The sequence below is a fragment of the Pelobates fuscus genome, chromosome 12 (genome assembly GCF_036172605.1).
Source record: "Pelobates fuscus isolate aPelFus1 chromosome 12, aPelFus1.pri, whole genome shotgun sequence".
Lineage (NCBI taxonomy): Eukaryota > Metazoa > Chordata > Amphibia > Anura > Pelobatidae > Pelobates > Pelobates fuscus.
The window spans coordinates 80,676,645-80,699,559 of record NC_086328.1 but is presented as its reverse complement, the minus strand read 5'-3'; the positions used below and the strand labels follow the sequence as shown (position 1 = coordinate 80,699,559).

At 37.1% G+C, this 22,915-nt stretch overlaps 1 protein-coding gene across 1 annotated transcript in view; it reads right to left on the bottom strand.

The window, feature by feature from the left end:
* LRP5 (LDL receptor related protein 5) overlaps positions 1-22,915 on the bottom strand; it is a 206,645-nt gene that overhangs the window by 89,382 nt on the left and 94,348 nt on the right. The window contains exons 6-7 of the mRNA XM_063438121.1: positions 15,389-15,785; positions 13,378-13,549 (exon numbers count right to left, since the gene is read on the bottom strand). Coding sequence (XP_063294191.1) covers positions 13,378-13,549; positions 15,389-15,785 — 569 coding nt within the window. The remainder of the gene's footprint in view (positions 1-13,377; positions 13,550-15,388; positions 15,786-22,915) is intronic.

Here is a 22,915-nt window from a genome sequence, read left to right as displayed (position 1 = left end):
AAAAAGAATACAAATTATTCATATGTCCATATCCAAAATTACATAAATAATTATATAAATATACACGTAGACTTCAAATATATAAATATGCATATATATTTAAATTCTACGTGCGTATTTATGTAATATTTTTACATAATTACGTTATTTTATTGATTGCAATTTAAGGGACCTGCCTGCCAACCCAGGCCGAAAGTCCAGGGAATTTAATATGCTATCACTGTATTTTACCCTGTAACGTTCTACGACACCCTAAAACCTGTACATGAGGGGTACTGTTTTACTCGGGAGACTTCGCTGAACACAAATATTAGTGATTCAAAACAGTAAAACATATCACAGCGATGATATTGTCAGTGAAAGTGACTTTTTTTGCATTTTTCACACACAAACAGCACTTTTATTGATTATATAATTGTTGCGATACATTTTCCAGTTTTGAAACACTAATATTTGTGTTCAGCAAAGTCTCCTGAGTATAACAGTACCCCCCATGTACAGGTTTTATAGCGTTTTTGAAAGTTACAGGGTCAAATATATGGGTCAAATATTTTTACATTGAAAATGGCCAGGTTGGTTACGTTGCCTTTGAGAGCGTATGGTAGCCAAGGAATGAGAATTACCCCCATAATGGTATACCATTTGCAAAAGAAGACAACACAAGGTATTGCAAATGGGGTATGTCCAGTCTTTTTTAGTAGCCACTTAGTCACAAACACTGGCCAAAATTAGCATTCAATTTAGTTTTTTACTTTTTTCACACACAAACAAATATGAACGCTAACTTTGGCCAGTGTTTGCGACTAACTGGCTACTAAAAAAGTCTGGACATACCCCATATTGAATACCCTGGGTTGTCTACTTTAAAAAAAATATGTACATGTGGGGTGTTATTCAGCGATTTATGACAGATAATAGTGTTACAATGTCACTATTGATACATTTTAAAAATGTATGTTTTGAAACCGCAATATCCTACTTGTACTTATAGCCCTATAACATGCAAAAAAAAAATAGCAAAAAGCATGTAAACACTGGGTATTTTTAAACTCAGGACAAAATTTTGAATCTATTTAGCAGTTTTTTTCATTTGCTTTTCTAGATGAGTAAAAGATTTTTCACATAAAAGTCAAAAAACATGTATTTTTTTCAATTTTTCATCATATTTTTTCATTTTTTTAAAATTTTATTACATGAGATTATATAAATAATGGTATGTAAAGAAAGCCCCTTTTGTCCTGAAAAAAAGAATATATAATTTGTATGGGAACAGTAAATGAGAGAGCGGAAAATTACAGCTAAACACAAACACTACAAAAGTGTAAAAAGATGCCTGGTCGCAAATGTACAACATCGCAAAAACAGTCCGGTCCTTAACCCATTAAGGACCGGCCTGTTTTTGCGATGTTTGTACGTTAAGGACCAGAGCAGTTTTAACACTTTTGTGGTGTTTGTGTTTAGCTGTAATTTTCCGCTCTCTCATTTACGGTTCCCATACAAGTTATATATAGTTTTTTTCACGACGAGAAGGGCTTTCTTTACATACCATTATTTGTATTATGTCATATATTGTATTAAAAAAAAAAAAAAATATGGTGAAAAATGAAAAAAAAAACATGTTTTTGGACTTTTACTTGAAAAATCTTTTACTTATCTACAAAAGCTAATGAAAAAAACTGCAAAATTGATTCAAAATTTTGTCCCGAGTTTAAAAACACCCAGTGTTTACATGCTTTATTGCTTTATTTTGCAAGTTATAGGCCTATAAATACAAGTAAGAAATTGCTGTTTCAATATATATATATATTTTAAATGTATCAATAGTGACATTGTAACACCGTTATCTGTCATAAATGCCCGAAACACACCTAACATGTACATATTTTTTTAAAGTAGACAACCCAGGGTATTCAAAATGGGGTATGTCCAGTCTTTTTTAGTAGCCACCTAGTCACAAACACTGGCCAAAGTTAGCATTTATATTTGTTTGTGTGTGAAAAATGCAAAAAACGCTAACTTTGGCCAGTGTTTGTGACTAGGTGGCTACTAAAAAAGGCTGAACATACCCCATTTGCAATACCTTGGGTTGTCTTCTTTTGCAAATGGTATGCCATCATGGGGCTAATTCTCATTCCTTGGCTACCATACGCTCTCAAAGGCAACCTAACCAATCTGACAAATTTCAATAAAAAAAAAAAAGTAAAATCAAGCCTTATATTTGACCCTGTAACTTTCACAAACACTATAAAACATCTACATGTGGGGTACTGTTATACTCAGGAGACTTCGCTGAACACAAATATGAGTGTATCAGAACAGTAAAATATATCACAGCAATAATATCCTCAGTGAAAGAGCTGTTTGTGTGTGAAAAATGCAAAAAACCTCACTTTCACTGACAATATCATCGCTGTGATATGTTTTACTGTTTTGAAACACTAATATTTGTGTTCAGCGAAGTCTCCCGAGTAAAACAGTACCCCCATGTACAGGATTTAGGGTGTCATAGAAAGTTACAGGGTTAAACACAGTGCTAGCAAATTAAATTATCTGGACTTTTGGCCTGGGTTGGCAGGCAGGTCCCTCGAATTGCAATCATTAAAATTACTTAATTAGGTAAAAATATTACATAAATATGCACGTATAATTTTAATATATATACATATTTATATATTTGACGTCTACGTGTATATTTATGAAATTATTTATGTAATTATGTATGTGGACATATGTATATTTCGTATTATTTTTATTTATTTATTTATACATAGATATATATATCATTACATTCTAAGTGTATTTTGATATAAATATATATATATCAATATCAAAATACTGTTAGAATAAAATTGCATATATATATATATATATAATTTTTTTTATTATTAAAAATTATTTTTATTTTTTGTTATTTATTTTTATTAACATATTTGTATTTTATAATATATATATACACCATATATATTTATTATATATATTCGTGTGTAATTTAAATATAAGTGTATTTTTATATTAATATACGTATATATAAATATAAAAATACACTTAGTATGACATTATATATATGATATATATACATATATTATATATAGGTATATATAGATATAATACATGTATATATATGATATATATATATATCATATATATATATGATATATATATATATATATATATATATACATATATATATATATACACACACATTATATTTTTTTTTACACTGATTGTTTTTTTTTTTTACTTTATTTTATGACTTGCAGGGAGACTGCCTGTCAGCACAGACGGTCCCCCTGCAGGCAGATACACAGACACCTATTGCGGTCATGTGATCGAGTGATCACATGGCCGTGGGGTCCTGATCTGCCGAGGGGGGACTGCCCGGGCAGACAGGCAGTCCCCCTGGACCGGGAGGAGAGCTGATCGCCGCCGTGGGACCGACGGCGATCAGGTAAGTTGCCCAAAACCGTTATGATGGTTCAGGACCGTCAGCGGTCCAAACGCACGTTTTACCGCTGACGGTCCTGAACCGTCAGCGGTCCTTAAGGGGTTAAATAAGCAGGTTGTGTGTATAGGTCATGCCTCTACAGTCTCACTGCTCAATTCTCTGCCATTTAGAAGTTAAAGGGACACTGTAGGCACCCAGCCCACTTCAGCTAATTGAAGTAGTCTGGGTGCTGTGACCATTTTGCACTTAATGCTGCAATGTAAAACATTGCAATTCCAGAGAACTGCAATGTTTACATTGCAGCTCTAAGACTGACCCCAGTGGCTGTCTGCCAGATAGCCACTGGGGGCGCTTCCGAAATCTAAATAGACATTTGGTCTGTTATCTGACGCTGGATGCCCTCACGGACCTCCAGATTTTCCCCATAGGAAAGAATGGGGCAGAGCCTGTCCCATTGCCGAGGGGCATTGGCGCTCGATTCAGTTAAGTGACTGAAGGGGTTCACGGGGAGGTGGGGGGGGGAAACCTATTAACCTGATATTGCCAGGAAAACAGCTTTGTTTTCCTGGCACTAAAGGATCCCTTTAACTTACTTTTGTTTATGTTCTAGCCACACCTCTCCTGGCTGTGACCGACACAGCCTGCATGTTTCAGATAATTACTTACCTCAGAAGGTTTTATCTCCTGCTCTGTTAATTGAACTTTAATCACACAAAAGGAGGATCCTGCAGGGTCTAGCAAGCTATTAACAGAGCTGTAGGTAACAAATTCTAAATTAAACTACCTGTGCAATACAGGAAGTGTAAATATTAGATCTATCTTTACATGGAATGTGCAGGGAGACTACGAGGTCACATGCAGGGGAGGTGTGACTAGAGCTGCATAAAAAAAGTTATTTAACTCCTAAATGGTAGAAAAATGACCAGTGAGGCTGCATGGGCACGAGCTATACACCAAAACTGCTTCATTAAAGTAAAGTTGTCTTGCTGCCTGGCTTTAGAATCCCTTTAAGGAAGTTGCTTTGGTGTATAGACCATGCCCCTGTTGTCTTACTGCTTATTTGTCAGCCATTGTGGACCTATAATAATTTTATTTTTGTTTATACAGTCCAAGCCACACCTCCCCTGGCTGTGACTCCCACAGCCTCCAAAAGATTATTCAGCATGAACTATTTAGCTAGGTAGAGGAACACTCTAGTGTTGCAAACACAGATTTGTATTCCTAACACAATAGTGATCCATCAAGCTTCAAAAAAAGGTACATTTTAAGTGCTGAAAATTGAAACTCCCTACAGACAGGTGCCTACTCTACCTAATGGGAAACCCGCCACTCTTTGTGTAGGAATAAAAGCTAAATCGTCACTGTCTAAAGCAAGTAGTGATTACCACCATTTTCAGGATAATTCTTTTCCCAGGATCACATTTTTTATATTCACTTGTAAATAAAAAAATAAATAAAATATATATTTTTTTAAATAGTGCACGTGACAAGAGTTTCCACCGCAAACAAGTCCTATGTGTGGCTATTTGCCTTGAATTATATGTTTGAGAATGTGCAAGAATCCCTGGAAGTAGTGAATAAATATAGGTAATGATTAAAGGTGTTGCCTGTGCTTTTTGAGAAAGTTAAGGAGGGTTGGATGGATGGATGGATGGATGGGGGGAGGGGGATGGGTGAGGAGGAAGGAGATTATGGAGACAGTGTAGGCTACAAGAATGAAATATCTCGTTGCGTTCTATGTACATACACCAAACATTTTCGGACTCCTTCCAAAACTCCTGGTGTGCACCCTCCCTATCACATGCATCTCATTTAAACCTTGCACTGCCTCATGAGCATACTGGTCCATGAAAGTAGGTTGCCAGAAATTTCATTGAAATGGCATAAGATCTGCTGAAAACAGGGTATACTGCTGGTTGTGACTTGAATATATATGTGCATGTGTAATGCAATGTACCTCCTCATCCTCACTCAGAATAAATAACTCGAAATATGGCACAGTTCAACAGAAAAAAGAAGGGGGGGGGGGGGAAGTAATTTTTTTTTTTTTTTACATAAAATTGTTTACAAAGTAATTAATAGCACTGCTTTCCGTCTAGATTACGCTGTGACCAATCATCGTAACTTTATAAAACTATTACCAATTTCACAAAATCATTTAATTAACAAGTTTGGTGACCTCCTCCACCTTAAAAGTGCACGTTCCCACACCTCTTGATTTACATCCACCGTGAAATGAATTTCAGGATGCCTAACATTAGCTAGAATAATGGTAAGAATGGCCTTTGACTGCAGATTTCAATCAAAAATACTGCCCCTCTAGAGCTATACATCAAAACACAAAGACCATGCAAAGTCCTCAGACTGCTCAATGCCATCAGGACTGGATGCAACAAAATATATATCTCCAAGTGCAGAGAGAAACTTTGAAGTTAGAAAAGGTAAAATAACCACAATTTGGAGATCTATCTGTTATCGTACAGACATGTAATCATTGACTGACTGTGAGCTGGTTTGTTTTAAATTTGTTGGGTTTTGTGTGTCAAAGTTAAAACCATGCAAAACAATCCAAGTGCAAAATGAATAGACAGAGAGGGAGGAAAAAAAAGATAGAGGAGAAAAGAGGGGAGAAGAAATGATGGGTTTTGAGATTACCAATTAAGAAACTTTAAAAATCAGATCTGGACCTCAATACGGCTTTTTAACAATATAACTCAAAAGTAGTCACAAACAAAAAATCCAGAGTAAAAGTTATAATGCATAATGTTACGAATTCCAAGTTAATATTTTAAAAACAACATCAACCTGGAAATGATAGCCCCAACACTCCACCCAATGTAGTACAACATGTGAATCTGTCCTGGCACAGGATGGCACTCTATTTAAATTCCAAATGCCAAAACATTTCTAAACAAAGGCCACCTAATGACACTCAAAGGAAAATGATGCTCATGAAGCATCGTGTATCTTAGGGTAATGAAGGAACCATTTTGACCAGAAGTGTTTTATGCATACTTCCACCACACCTCTTACCGTATCTTTAAAAGACTTTTCTGAGTACTGGCACTACATCAAAGGTCTTAAAAAATCAATTATAAAAAATAAAAAAAAAATAAAAAGGTTCCTAGCACCCAGAAACAAAATAGCAAGAAATAGAACATTGAAAGGATATATAACAGTTACACATGTCACTCCTTTAATTCTGTCTGGTAGAGGATACATGGGGAAGTAGAGGCCGGGATGGGTATATCATTAACAATTTTGCTTCCAAAATGACATGACTTGAGGAGAGTAACTAGAGAGAAGAAAAAAAAGCGGAGAGGGAGGGATATCTGAGAAAGCCTTTTAAACCAAGTTTGCTTTGAAGTGTAATACTGAATAGAGGACGAAAGCTACTTTTGAGAGTGAAGTCCACAGATGGCATAGGGGAGGGGGCTGTAATGAATTCTAGCAGGATTCTCTATTATGCTTTTATTGAAGCATTAAAAAGTGAGCCTTGTTCATGCCCTAGAACAAGTTTCATTTTCCCACAATAGGGACGTCCTCAATCAAATTACTGAATGATTTACTTTGAATCTGGTATGGCTTGTGGAGGACCTTTCAAGAAATGCACAGATCACCAGAGATTTCCTTTGTTTTGGAGGGAAAAAAAAGTAGAGACTTTTCTTGCAGATAATGTTGTGGTTCCCCCTTGAATGTTTCCCTATTTTGCACTGTTACATAGTAGAATTAAAATATATATTGGGTTTACCATTTGTTTTAAACCTAACACTTTGAATACGCAAAATATTTTAGCAAATAATCCTGAGAGTTGGCTGCAGATGATTAATGTATAGCTGTCCTTAATGTGTCAATAGTGGAGAATTTACCAGAGAAAAAGCTAACTTTAGGATAAAGTGGATATTCTATATTTCCAGAATGGCTGTTTGGGCCAAACATTTGCAATCCTCTTGTCAATTTGCCACTATTTTCAATTTAATGAAAATTCCATTTGCCATAAGGAGTTATATTGAACAAACAGAAACAATCTTTGAGGAACAGTGATGTTGCTTCTGGGAGAAGAAGAAATAATGCAGTGTCAATGGAAGATGAGACAGAGGGGCGTATTTATTTCCTTCTTTGCCCCCATAAGAGGATCCTAGGGCCTGGAATAATAGAATTCATAATGTATTATACCAGCGTTTCTCAATTGGCGTAGCGCGAGAACACATTTGGGGTTCCGCCAAAATCAGAAAAATGGCAATGGGTAGTGATCTCCCCGCTCAGCTCCCTCGCGCGCGCGCGCACAGCAGTGATACTGGAACCTGGAATATGACATCACTCCCGCTCCGGCATCACTAAGAGGCGCACGAGGGAGCTGAACAGGGAGATCACTGCTTCCTCGCCGCCTGTCCACCAGCCGCTCAGCCACCCCAGGGACCGCACACTCCGCCCAGCTGCCCCACTGGACCAATGGGACATAGAGACTCCATGCCAGCACTCCCAAAGGTATGGGGGCTGGGTGGAATAATTTTTTTTTTAAATAATAAATTGTATGTGTGTCTGTTAGGGAGTTTGTATGTGTTTGTGTGTCTGTCAAAGAGTATGTGTGTGCTTGTCAGTGCGTGTGTGTGTGTGTGTGTTTGTCAGTGAGAATGTGTTTGTCAGTGAGAATGTATATGTGTTTGTCTGTGTGTCTGTAAAAAAGTGTGTTTTTCAGTGAGAGTGTATATGTGTCTGTTAAAGAGTATGTGTGTCAGTGTGTGCATCTGTGTGTCAAGGTTTGTGTATGTGCCAGTGTGTATCAGTGTGTTTGTATGTGCCAGTGTGTATCGGTGTGTTTGTATGTGCCAGTGTGTATCGGTGTGTTTGTATGTGCCAGTGTGTATCGGTGTGTTTGTATGTGCCAGTGTGTATCGGTGTGTTTGTATGTGCCAGTGTGTATCGGTGTGTTTGTATGTGCCAGTGTGTATCGGTGTGTTTGTATGTGCCAGTGTGTATCGGTGTGTTTGTATGTGCCAGTGTGTATCGGTGTGTTTGTATGTGCCAGTGTGTATCGGTGTGTTTGTATGTGCCAGTGTGTATCAGTGTGTTTGTATGTGCCAGTGTGTATCAGTGTGTTTGTATGTGCCAGTGTGTATCAGTGTGTTTGTATGTGCCAGTGTGTATCAGTGTGTTTGTATGTGCCAGTGTGTATCAGTGTGTTTGTATGTGCCAGTGTGTATCAGTGTGTTTGTATGTGCCTGAGTGTATGTGCCTGAGTGTATGTGCCTGAGTGTATGTGCCTGAGTGTATGTGCCTGAGTGTATGTGCCTGAGTGTATGTGCCTGAGTGTATGTGCCTGAGTGTATGTGCCTGAGTGTATGTGCCTGAGTGTATGTGCCTGAGTGTATGTGCCTGAGTGTATGTGCCTGAGTGTATGTGCCTGAGTGTATGTGCCTGAGTGTATGTGCCTGAGTGTATGTGCCTGAGTGTATGTGCCTGAGTGTATGTGCCTGAGTGTATGTGCCTGAGTGTATGTGCCTGAGTGTATGTGCCTGAGTGTATGTGCCTGAGTGTATGTGCCTGAGTGTATGTGCCTGAGTGTATGTGCCTGAGTGTATGTGCCTGAGTGTATGTGCCTGAGTGTATGTGCCTGAGTGTATGTGCCTGAGTGTATGTGCCTGAGTGTATGTGCCTGAGTGTATGTGCCTGAGTGTATGTGCCTGAGTGTCAGTGTGTATATGACACTGTGTGTGTGTATTTGTGAGTCAGTATGTGTGTATGTGTGTGTGTGTGTGTGTGTGTGTATCTGAGTGTCAGATAAATACACACACACACAGCTTGACACACAGATACATGCATACATACACACACACACTGTGTGTCAAAGTGTGTGTATCTGTGTGCCACTGTGTGTGTGTGTGTGTGTGTATCCGAGTGTCAGATACATACACACACACACACATTGACACACAGATACACATCCTGGCACATCCAAACACAGATACACAACGGCACGTACAATAAAAAAAATTGGTTTTTTTCGGGGAGGGGGGGGGTTCCACGATGTTGATACACTATGTCAAAGGGTTCCATGGGAAAATGAACCCCTGTATTATGCTATAAATTTAGAATTAAGTTACTGTTTTACCCGTTTATACCATGGTATTTTCTTGATGTATATAACACATTGTCATTCTTTACTACTTTTGCACCTTCAACTAGATTATTAATGCATTTTTAGATTATTAATGCAGTTATTTATGAGAATTCAGTTTCATCTAAAAAGTACTTTTCCTTATAAAATTCTCATTGGAATGTGTATCATGCACACTGCATAGGCAGCAGGGAAACAGACATTTTTTTTCCCTTTAATATAAAAGATACACTTGCTCGCAAGTCTTTTTTAAAGATTCAAACACAATTGCAGCTTTCAACCCTCCTCAAGCTGATGCCTATAAACTTCAATGCAGTTTACATGCTGATAATGATAAATTATGATATGCCCCTTTAAGACCCTAATAGAGCAGAGTAGAAATGTGGATGACATGCACGTGCGTATCACTAGCTATTAGCGTCCCTCTCTGCTGGACTCTTGTAATCCTCACTAATCTACAGTTTGTCTATGAAAGTGTCTCAAAGCATAAATGTGATCCCAAGTCGCCTTTCACGTGTGATGTTCTCACGCTGGGTTTGAGTCCACATGAATCTCTGCCAATTAAGGTATAGGTCTATAAATCTTCAGCCACAAAGTGAAAAACCATATGTTGAAGAAATGGACTCATTTTTCCAACTGTCTGCCAGCGATAATAGCAAGACATTTAGAAGCAGGGAACAATGTTGCCGGGGTGGGGTAAGTTTTGCCAAATGGCTCCACAGACTGCTGTGACTGGGCCCTTTGTGTTCTAGTTTAACATTGCAGATAAAAAAATCTGTTGCCAAATAATATATATATAAATAAATATAACAATCTCATGTGTATTTTTAAAAATATAAATAAAAACCTAATTAATTGTTTCTTCACGTAAATGTTTACACACGAGAATAAATGCATAAGAGAGCCAAAATTATTTACTCAAGTGTGAATTGTAGGAGAATTAAAAATTAATTTCAAATTAAGGCACTATAAGCAAATTAGAAATGTACTTTGAATGCATTTATAATTGCGAACAATTCATACTTTTGTTAATAAACCATCAGACTTTCCTGCACATCTCCTTAATGAATAGTAGATCCTAAGAAATTAGAGGTATAGTATATTGTAAAAAATAAACTTTTACGGTTGATAAGGTGAAGCAATTTTCTCACATACAAAAAGTCATAACCTAGAAACAATGAGAACAATAAGAACAGAACGGCCATAATAAAAGGCCTTCCTTAGACAGTACATTATCTAATTCAACTCAATATGATTCTACATCTAGTATACAAAGAAAAATATTCCATATTTATTAAATGGACTCTCCATTTCCTAGCACTGCAGAATCCTGCAGAGCCCCCCTCCCTCCCACTCCCCATCCCATGTTGCTGAAGGGGTTAAAACCCCTTCAGTGACTAACCTGAATTCAGCACCGATGTCCCTCAGCGCTGGATCAGGCTCCGCCCACGCTCCTCTCCCGCCAACAATCGCTGTTCGCACGCGCATTAGACCTCCCCATAGGAAAGCATTATTCAATGCTATCCTATGGGAATTCCAGCGACACAGGAGGTCCTCATGCATAGCATGTTTTAAGAAGCCAGATGTCCCTCTAGAAGCAGTCTTAAAGACAGCCACTAGAGGAGGACTTTACCCTGCAAGGTAATTATTGCAGTTTATAAAAAGTTTATAAAAAGAAGTGGTCTGGGTGCCTGGAGTGTCCCTTTAAGGTCAAAACTAAAATTGATACATACAAATAGCCAAATGAGGGAACAAAGTGCTACAGAGATCTGGAGTACTTTGGGTGCATATCGACGAAATAAAACAATTCTTTTCTCTACTGGTTTGAAAAAGTGTTCTAAAGCTTAATTGTCACAAATGACAAAATGTATTCCATGTTATGTTATGTTATATTTAAACATTATTATTAAAAAGACTGAAAAATTATACAGATTTTTTTATTGGCTTCTGGTGTGGAAGCCATATTTTTTTTTTAAACTTACATTTACATCCAATATGTAAAACATTTGTTTACAAGATGTACTAAGCATATGGAACAATGTATTTAGAATAAAGTAGCATAACCAATACATTAATAACTATCATTTTGTGTTAAATAAGAACATAACTACAAGATTTTATGTGAAATCTTTAAACGGACACTATAGGCACAAAAACAACTTTAGCTTAAAGAAGCAGCTTTGGTGTATAAATCATGTCCCTGCAAGTCTCACTGCTCAATTTTCTGCCATTTAGCAGTTAAATCACTTTATTTATACAGCTCCAGTCACGCTCCAGTCACACTTCCCTGCATGTGAGTTGCATGCTTTCCTAAACACTTCCTGTAAAGAGTCATCTAATGTTTAAACTTCCTTTATTAAATATTATGCTTAATTTAGAATTTCACAACTTCTGCTCTTTAATAGCCTTAACAGAATTAAATAAAAACTTATAAACAAGCCAACTCTTGATTAAAAATTAAAGTATTTTTCATGCAGGCTGTGTCAGTTACAGCCAAGAGAGGTTTGGCTATGACTGCATGAATATAAACAAAAGTGATTTAACCCCTAAATGGCAGAGGACTGAGAAGTGAGACTGCAGGGGCATGTTCGATACACACAAAATGCTTTATTACGCTAAAGTTGTTTTGAAGCCTATAGTGTCCCATTAACCATGTATATATAAATGAAATTCTTCAACTTCATGACCATGTTGCAAATTTCAAGTCCAGAGGTCGATACAGAAACTTTTTTCTTTTAGCTTTTTAAGTGGCAAAATGTAAGCTTTATTGAAAAGCTTTTATGGTTCAGGTCTAAGATTTTTCAAAGCACACCAAAGCGTACAAGCTTTAAAAAAAAAAAAAGGAAGTCAACCACAGCAGGAAAAGCAGGACTCATGCATTGATAAATGTCTATGGGAAAGAATGACTGCTTGGTTGGAATTAACAGGATACTAAACACCCTACATACTCATTTTGTAACCAAAACTAATATACTGGAGTTGCCAACCCTGCTACAATTTCATGCACCTGCAGTCAGTGGACCACTGGTGGGAATATGCACTGGGAGAGTGCAATGCAGTGAGCATTTAGACATTTGTACATAAAGTAAAAAGCAAGAGGTTTGGGTGATAGGAGCCCACCCCCACTTGCCATTCCACGGTAAAGAATCAAACAATTTTCAGTTTGACACTTACCTAGGTAATCTGTGCTCCTGTACCCTGACCCCTCTTCATAGATATTCACATACATTTTCCTTCCATATTAGATTTATCCATTTCTATCATCTTTGGACATAATTATAACATAAGAGCAGAATATAAAAGTAACTGCACTCAAACAAATGAGCAAAAAATGTGTGCTACCAGACCAGGGGCTAGCACAAACCCAAAATAGTTTAATTCAAATGGAAAAGAAAAGTAAGCAGGTCCAGCTATTCCACTGGTCAAAAGGGCATATTTATTTGGAACACAGTGAATCCAGCAACATTTCAATCCAAATAGGTACGGTATTTGTCAAGCTGACCCCATTTGGGTCAAAATGTTGCTGGATTCACGGTGTTCCAAATAAATATGCCCTTTTCAGCAGTGCATTGCCTGACACTTCTTTCTTCCATTTGGACACAATTAATTGGCTGAGCGCGTAAGCTGATGCTCTTATCCAATGGATTAAATCCTGAGAGGGTCAAAATTGACAAATCAAATGTTTCAGGGGAATGTCCACTTATCTGTGAAGAGTGACTGGATGGCATATGGTCCTATAAAGAGACACTGTGTCACATTTGCACGTTAGATGCAGTTTAGATCAGCCCAGATTACTTTCTATCGTCATTCTTACCTCAATCTTGTCCGTTTTGGCATCTCCCCAATAGAGTTTAGCTTCCAGCAGGTCGAGGGCCAGACCATTGGGCCAGCCCAAGGATGAGTTTACAAGCACAGTCCTTTCAGTGCCATCCAGGAAAGCAGATTCAATCTTTGGGTTTTCTCCCCAATCTGTCCAGTACATGTAACTAGTGAAAGACAACACATATTGTTTAACTCGGCTATGTTTAAAAGATTCTTAGATCAATTTACGCAAATATAAAAAAACAAGAGAGGAGAGGGTCATGCAGCAGGTGGTTACAGTACTTTGAGCACCCCCTTTGAAGAGTATGAAGTGTTTTTCAAAACATACTTGATTATACCACTGAATTACACAATTCGCCAATAGGGGGAGCAGTATTACTAAGATTACTGGGGTAATTACACTATTCGCCACTAGGGGCAGCAGTATTACATTGGGCAAAAAAACGAAAAAAAAAAACCAAAAACCTGTATATAAGCAAAATAAATACAAAAATAATATCACAATAGACTGGGGGGCAGCAGTACTCGAATAGGAAAAACATCCCAACCCAACATAAGCACACCTAAAATAAAAAAGTGAGAGACTTTGCTTCCTAGCTTAGGGTCTAGGTATGTCCTTATGAAAAGTTATAGCAAACTCCACTTAATAGACAAGTCCTTCAGAAATTCTACTTATGTCGTTCATTGGCATATCAAGGTCTAAAGGAGATTACAGCTGTAATCCCAGTCTGTTCGGTGTCCCGTCAGTCTGGGAAATATGAGTAAAAGTGAAATGCGGTCACAGAATTTCTACTTTATTTTAGTAGAAATTCTGTGTAAATTCGCTATTGAGGGACTAAAACTCAATTACTCATTCGGTGAAAATACGATCACTCTTCCTCAGTTTGATAGAAATTAGTTGTCAAGGGACTTTGAAAAAATTAGTTTCATCGCCCATTACAATTACAATTGAGAAAGTCCTTTGCGGTGAAATGCGTTTGTATCCAAGTCCCTCAACAGCGAATTTCTATCGTAACAAGGAAAGAGTGTTCCAATTTTTACCAAATGAGGATTTGAGACCAAGTCCCTTGATAGCGAATTTACACGGAGTTTCTACCGAAATAAGGAAGGCGTGACGGAATTTCACTGTAAGAAATTGCCCCCATTATCCAGAGACTGACAGGACACCGAACAAACAGGGATTACAACTTGGAACTACTTTAGATATTCATATGCCGAGGAACATTTCTGAAGGACTTATCTATTATTAGGTGGAGTCTGAGATTATTTTTCATAAGGCATACCTAGACCTTAAGCTAGTAAGCGCAAAGTCCCTTTTTATTTTAGGGCTTTTCATTTGTAGCGCAATGCTACTAGCCAGGCCTTAATAGTTACAATGTAACTGCAAGCCATAGAATACCCTCAGAGGGTTATTTTCTACTTGCCAGGGCTAAGCTTTCACTCGCCAGTGGAAATTTTAAGTCTTGGCTAATGCTTTCAGTTACGTCCTTCCACGTTACAGAATCCTGCAGCTACAATACTTGCAAGTGCTCAGTAAAAAGGGGCAACAGTATTAGCATCCAAATAACAGTGCAAAATCAACTTACATTGAAGCCTTCAAGGATAACAGACATGCGGCGGATACCAACATTTAAGACAGAATGCATCTATACAGAAGACTACCTCTATGCTCCACAATAGTATTATGATATAAAAACAGAAAAGAGATAGTCAAGGCTAGAAAATAGACTTTATTAGGATAGATGTCAAGTCTACCCCTCAACGATAAGGAATTTGTTTTCTTATATTACTGCAGTTGAACATGAAAAATGTAGACTTTCAGTGGCTCAAGATACCAAAAAGCCAATTGCTTTCATGTATTTATTAAGGAAATATAAGCAAAAGATAATTACATCTAAAAGTAGACCACACAGTTTGCCGTTGACTTTAAATTGTAGTGTTTGGCTCTGTATGGGGAAGACATGCTTATGTTGAGCAACTAATTGTGAAATATTTACACTTACCCAGTCAGTGGGTTCACTACAATGGCCCTAGGTTCATCCAGATTTTCAGAGATTAAAATCTTCCTTGATGTTCCATTTAACCTAGTGACCTCAATACGATTGGTCCCTGTGTCAGTCCAGTAAAGATTGCCAGCCACCCAATCCACAGCTATTCCATCTGGGTGCTTGATCTCTGTGGTCACCAAAGTTTGTGCTCCTGATCCATCCAAGTAGGCACGACGAATTGCCTTGACCTCATCATCTGTCCAATAAATGTACCTTTCTACTGGGTCATAATCTATAGCAATAGCATGTTTGATGTCATCAATCTGAAGAACAATATCTGTGTAGTCCGGCATGTCCAAGGAGATCCTACGCAAGTCTGTCCTCCGTGCAAGCAAAAGAACATCGTCAGCACCTGAAATCAAGTAAACATATACCTTTGTTCAATAATACAAGAATTATATTGAAACTAAGACATTGAAAGATGTCAAGGCAATCATTCGCATATCAGTCAACGTATTACAAATAGTATATCTGCAAGAAACAAGTAAAAGAAAACAAAAATACAACACTATATAAATGGTAGCAGTTCAGGGCATAAACTAAACATGCAACAATTTTAAAATCTAGAGCTTAATTATAATTAAAACCACAAAATATGGTGCCAAATATCAACTTGAGAAAGAAATTGCATATGGAATGGAAGTTTAATATAGCCACAAAAAAAAAAGTATTAGCTCGGCCTTATTCTAAGTAACAAAGACACAGTTATTTAAGCAAGTGAAAAGATTTTTATTTAAAGCATATTAATGAAAATAATCTCTTTGGCACTTCTATATTACAGGACGGGGAGGAGGTAGTGTCTAGACATTATATCACTGTGCAAGGAAAACACAAGTGTCTCATGAAGACATGCTAGGAAGGGACACGCTTCTAGGTTTTCACCAGCTAGCGAGAGCTGGGATTTATTTATATGTATTAACCTTTGCGCAGCAGGAAGGCCCGCAACATGATTCCTTATTCTAGAGCAGAATAATACAGTGAATGGGGAAAAATTGCCCATCAAATTTTCGCTTGACAGCTGTTCACAATGGCATGCTTGTGCAAACGTTAGCTGAGCTCATGGAGACATCAGCCAAAAACAAAAACAAACCAAAACAAAAAAACGCAGAAAGAAACTTCTACATCTATACATATGTACACATGCAATATATCAGACCGGTCTAAAAACTAGATTCTGGAATGCTGTTGCCACTTAGAACAGAAAAAAAAAAGAATATACACTGTATGGTTACCATTAGCTGTATGCAACAATTGGAGGAATGCACAAATAAAATTGCAACAAAAAAAAAAGCGAACCACTATTTTATTGTTTTTTTTTTATTTACATTTAGCATTTGTAGCAATTTACAAAGCAAATAAATAGTGGTTCATAAATACATACATATATATATATATATATATATATATATATATATATATATATATATATATATCTACACACACACACACACACACACACACACTTATTCAGAAAACAGAACTATTTTAGCATGCTGGATAACCACACATTAAAATACATGGTAATGTGCTCTTTTAACATACTGTTTCATGCAAATGGCATTTATCATGCACTATTTATAACAGTAGTGTTATTCTTTCATCTCCCTTGGTTTTGGTCAGATAATGTGCAAATAAAGAGAAAAAAAAAAATATATATATATATATATATATATATATATATATATATATATATATATATATATATATATATATATATATATATATATATATATATATATATATATATATATATATATATATATATATATATATATATATATATATATATATATATCCCCAGCCATTTTAGCAATGTCCATGACTAGAGGAGTGGTTTCTATACTCCTAAGTTTTTATTTAAAAGATTTGTTTTGTTTTGTTGTTTTTTCTCTCTGAAGATTAATTTAATAGTGTTACTGGCGCTGTGAAAGTGCAAGCTCCGCGTTTACGCATCCTAGCAAGAGCTACTGAAGCACATATTGCAGAGAGGTACACATAGGAGGCAAGTAAAAATACTTACCTCAGCAGCACTTCTGGGTCCGAGGCAATGTATCATCAAACTCCAAAAGTCCACATGCATACTGGTTAATTAGTATGTTATGCATTGATTGGGCCAGTACTGCTAGACATACAACAAACGTAAAGGAACACTACTGCCCTAAGAACATAAGAACACAACCTCATCACCACCACCACCACCAATAAAACTTAACAAAATAAGGCTTTTTACGCATACGGGGCAGTCCTGTCCTCATGGGGACCTGATGTGCACACGCCACAAGCATCTCATAAAAAATAGTGAATCAATGCTTTCTTGTAGGGGCTTCAGCGTCATGTGACCGGGCTTTACTCTTTAAAGCTCCTCCAGTGAATGTCAGTAATAGCCAATAGAGGCGTGTCTAACCCTTCAAGGTAAACATTGCCATTTGTGCAAAACAACAATGTTTTACATTAAATGGTTAAATTGAAAGGACCACTTTAGTTTTCCTTTAAAATAATAACCATTAAACTACCAGTAGAAAGCTGCCAGATTGTGCAAAAGAAAAAAGAAAAGAAAAAGAAAGTCACAGGAATACAATATTTGTTTCAGATTGAACCATTTACTAAGATCGCCCAGATCGTAGACACACCATAAATAAAAACAATATAAATTACAAAACTGCAGAGAAAATAAGATGTCAGCATCTAATCAGGATCTGTGATTTGCTCAACAGCTCACACCTTTCCACTTTGTAGGAAAAGGTTCTCTTAACTCTTTAATGATATTGTTCACCCAAGATGGCCAAGGACGTAGAAAGGTTAGCTGTAAATATTCCACTCATTTTTCATAATGCACCGCTGAAAATTTGAGAAATGTTCAACACCGAGTGCAGGCAATTTTTATGGATGTCAGAAAATCTTAAAAAAATCTTTAAGAAAAAAAAAAAAAATGAAGAAGAGGTTTAACCCCTTAAGGACCAAACTTCTGGAATAAAAGGGAATCATGACATGTCACACATGTCATGTGTCCTTAAGGGGTTAACAGCAAAAGGGGCAAGACATGCATAACTAGCACCAATGACCCATCACTGAGGAAACTAGTACAGAAGTAAAGGTGTAACTTTAAGGGGAAGAATAATAAAGCAGGTCCTATGGTAAATGGTTATGGTCCTGCCATTGATAAAGGATAAAGAACACTGTTAAGGGTTAATTGCGTAATAGGGTTACAGCTCTCTCTCTCGGATATATATATATGAAAAATAATACAACAGCTGCGTTTAATGCAATCTGTGAAATTTACATTAAAGACCAATGTTTCGGTCCCACCTGTACCTTTCTAAAGATCTTAGAGCGATAAGAAATAGATACGAAAGCCTGTGATAGAAAATATTTCCAATGACAGAACAGACTGAGTTGTTTTGTTTTTCACAGCAGCAGGCCAATACAGAAACCTAAAAACCTCTCATCAGTCCTCATATCTCATCAAAAGATTAAGAACAGAAGCGGAGTCTCTGTTAGGAAGCATCAGATGTGCTTCCTAGGAAAAGTGATATCACACAACATGAAACATACATGTCACCGGGGGGAGGAGGAGAAATCGTTTGTTAGAGGTGAGAGGATTAATTACATTTCAAGCAACAAATCATTGATCAAAGGCAAAATTTACAAATTGCATTTCCTGGCGGTGGCCACAAAGGGTGCGGAGAATAAACTAGACTAATCAGAATTTTTTTTTCCCCCTTGCTTTTTCATTGCTAAATTATTCATTCCTCTGTGGGTTAGAAATTAAATAAAAAATGCGCACATAAAACAGTCAGCACAATGAATCAAGGACATCCAAATGCTTGTACGCATGTTACAAAGCCGACTGCTGAACAACATTTTTTTGTTAAACATAAAAACGTGACAAAAACAGAGTAAGAAAGTTTATTGGTATAGTGTGTGATGTTTGAACACTCGGACCCGAAGACACAGTTTAAAATTAACACTTATGATAGACATCTGACTTTAATTTATTTTTCAAAAGAAAAAAAACAAATTGCAGTGTTGGTACTTTAAAATAATTAAGTTTGTATGGTTTTGCACTTTGGACACACTGGCTCAAATATGTTTGCCATCACTGGTGTATGGTTTAGCCAAATGCACATTCAAAATTTTAGTTGTAAACACCTAAAAAAAAATCACTTAGAATTGTATCCCCAAGCTAATCTACCATCATGTCCCTACCTCCCTTCCCAGCCATATCACTTACCCTGAAACATTAGTCCTCAGCCAAATTGTCCATGCCCCAACTTTCCATACCAGTTGAGTGGTCAATGCCCTTACCTCACACTACCCAGTCAAGCCATCGAATACAAATACCATTATCCCCAGATAAAGTATTTCAGACCCATGTCATTGATCCTCCTGAGCAACCCTTATCCCTCTTATGTGGGGAACTGGAAGAATATACATTACAGTGAAAAAACGCTATTTAGAAACAATTTTTCTCAAAGCTTTTCTTCAGTGTATAAGAAGAGCCTTAAACTTGCCATGAACTTCTATTTCCTTTAAATGTTTAGAAGATCTTAAAAAAGGGTTACTTAAATATCATTTAAGTAAGTTCACAAATATAACAATAATAAACTAATTAATTAAAATATTCTGACCATAAGAACTACACATTCCATGGCAAAGAAAACTAGTTCAAAGAGAGTTCAGAACTTGGCCTTCTTATATGCAGACGTAAATAAAGACCAATTATACGGGAAGGGAGAATATTCTCAAGCAGAACAACTGTATGACGGGTAGCCAAAAGAAAGACACCCAGATGTTGTATAACTACACCTCCCACGATGGAGTGCCAACATTAATGAAGGCAAATCATCATGGGGGTTGTATTTCTGCAGAGGCTACCTTTCAGTACTCAGTGTGAAAAATCTATAAATCCACTGACGATGTGACCCAAAGTTTAATACATGGGATGCACATATATTCATAATGCATTGGATGCCATCTGTGGGATCACAAACAATGTGTTGCACGAGGATGTGCAACTTAGGTAGTGGGATTTAAAGTCAATATGGTATTGTGGTCCTGTGACGGTCATATTCGGAGAATCTATGGTTATGATGTGATTCAGTAGTTCTAACTAGAAAACTTTAGCTGATTTTAGGCATGATAGATATTTACTTACACTGAAACAGTTTAGTGGCTAATAATAGATGGTCTCTATGTAACAGATTGCTTAGTAATACATGTTAAAGGGACACTATAGTGACCAGACCAAATACAGCTTATTGCATTTGTTGTGATGAGTAGAATCATTACCTTCAGGCTTTTTACTGTAAACACTGTCTTTTCAGAGAAAATGCAGTGTTTACATTACAGCCTAGTGATAACTTCACTGGCCACTCCTCAGCTAGCTGTTCGAGATCCTTCCTGGGTCATGGCTGCCTAAAATGCATCCAAACATTCAGTATCTCCTCCCTCTGCATGCAGACACTGAACTTTCCTCATAGAGATTAATTGAGTCAATTCATCTCTATGAGGAAATGCTGATTGGCCAGGGCCGTGTTTGAATCATGCTGTCTCTGCCCCGATCTGCCTCCTTGTCAGTCTCAGCCAATCCTATGGGGAAGCACTGTGATTGGATCAGGCTACCACTTCTGATGATGTCAGCACACTGCTTGTTTTTCTGAGTCGAACAGCATGCAGAGTTACAGCTTCAGTCTTGAATACAGTAAGATTTTTACAATATTTATGGAGGCATGAGGGACCCAGGGGGGCTAGATGGTGGTTTTAACACTATAGGGTCAGGAATACATGTTTGTGTTCCTGACCCTATAGTAATCCTTTAAACATAACCATAAAATTATAAGATAATTGAAATTAAGAGGTCACCATTAGCATCTAAACAACTTATCTTCATTGAAGTTATGGTGCATGAAATCATCCTATCACTGTGTTCCTGTACACAGAAACTTATAAAATATACATTATGCAATTTGTAAATCTTACATGTATATTCCATGCACATGTCTTCCCTATTACAGGGCTGTGAATTAACTATAAGCTTCATTGTGGCAGTTAAAGTAGTGACCAGTCCCACATATCCGATTTCTGCCCCCCTCACAAAAAATTAAATAAAACAAAACAGGCAATATAATGAAATCTCCTGATTGGTGGGTGTTGCCTATTCTTGGTCTGGGAAGCTACTGCTTGCAATGTATAAGCAGAATCAGTAACGAGGGATTGGGCAGACTAGATGGGCCGAATGGTTCTTATCTGCCGTCACATTCTATGTTTCTATGGATCTATATCTCGAAGGGACACTATAGGCACCCAGACCACTTCATCCCAACAAAGTGGTCTGGGTACCACGTGATCCCTCGTTCAATCATAGGGCATCAGAGAAACCATCTGTTTGACGCAGTGCAGCATTTTGCTGTGCATGCACAATAGCCTCACAATGCTTCCCTATAGGATTGACAGATATCTTGATGCTACAAAGAGGCGAAGCGAAACGCAGGGGAACAGTGTTCATGGGAGTAATCAAACATAACTAAAATGATCTTTTCAACAGTGGCAGAGGAAGCCAAGTCACCTAAACTGTGACTGGAGTACTATAGTGTTATAAATACACATTTGTATTCCTAACACTATAGTGTTCCTTTAGTTAATAAAGTTTGTTATTTTCTTCCTCTATATGATGCAGAAAAAAAATGGCAGTCACTTCCAAACTATAGTGACCCTTTAAGACAGCAAGCTATATCAATCCCATTCCCACTCTTAAACTTAAAACCAAAGAAGAAAAAAACATTTTATTCATGGAAGGAATGCATAAACCTTAGAAAAAAAAAAAAAAAAATTAAATATAAAACCTCTAAAATGTTCCCCGTTTCCCTGTGAATTCTCAGAGTGTATCCATGGACAACTGTGGAAATAAAAAGGGCTGTTTGAGCAATTATACAGACTGACAAATGGCTGCAAACCTTTGCCATTCCACAATAGCACTGTTCATTTGTAAATGATCCTGCTCTTTCCTTGATCAAGGATTTGCAATGGTCCAGGCATGAAAATTAGCTGTGTGATTTCTAAAGCAAATGTTTACTACTGGCAGACATGTGTAATAAAGGATTCACGCCTCACAGTGACCCCCGGGTCTCCTTGAGAAAAAAAAAAAGGGTGTTAAACGCAAGGTTCTTATTTGATTTGTGGATCGTTTGATGGCTACTTTACTTATCACAGCATATTATTAACCCCATTTGTTGAAGGAACATGAATAAACGTATTTGCAAGTATAATGGTGGTTGCCAGTGCTTTCAATACGAGGCCAGATGTACGGGAGAAAAAAAAGTTACAAGAAAAAGAATATGTGTATGATCTAATTTTTTTAAATCTGTACGGTGTACTTTACCGTGTAGTCATTATTACTATGTATAACTTCCTTAGAAGATTGGGACAACATTAGAGAATGCAACAAAAAATACTACAAAAAAAAAAAAACCAAACATGTATGTA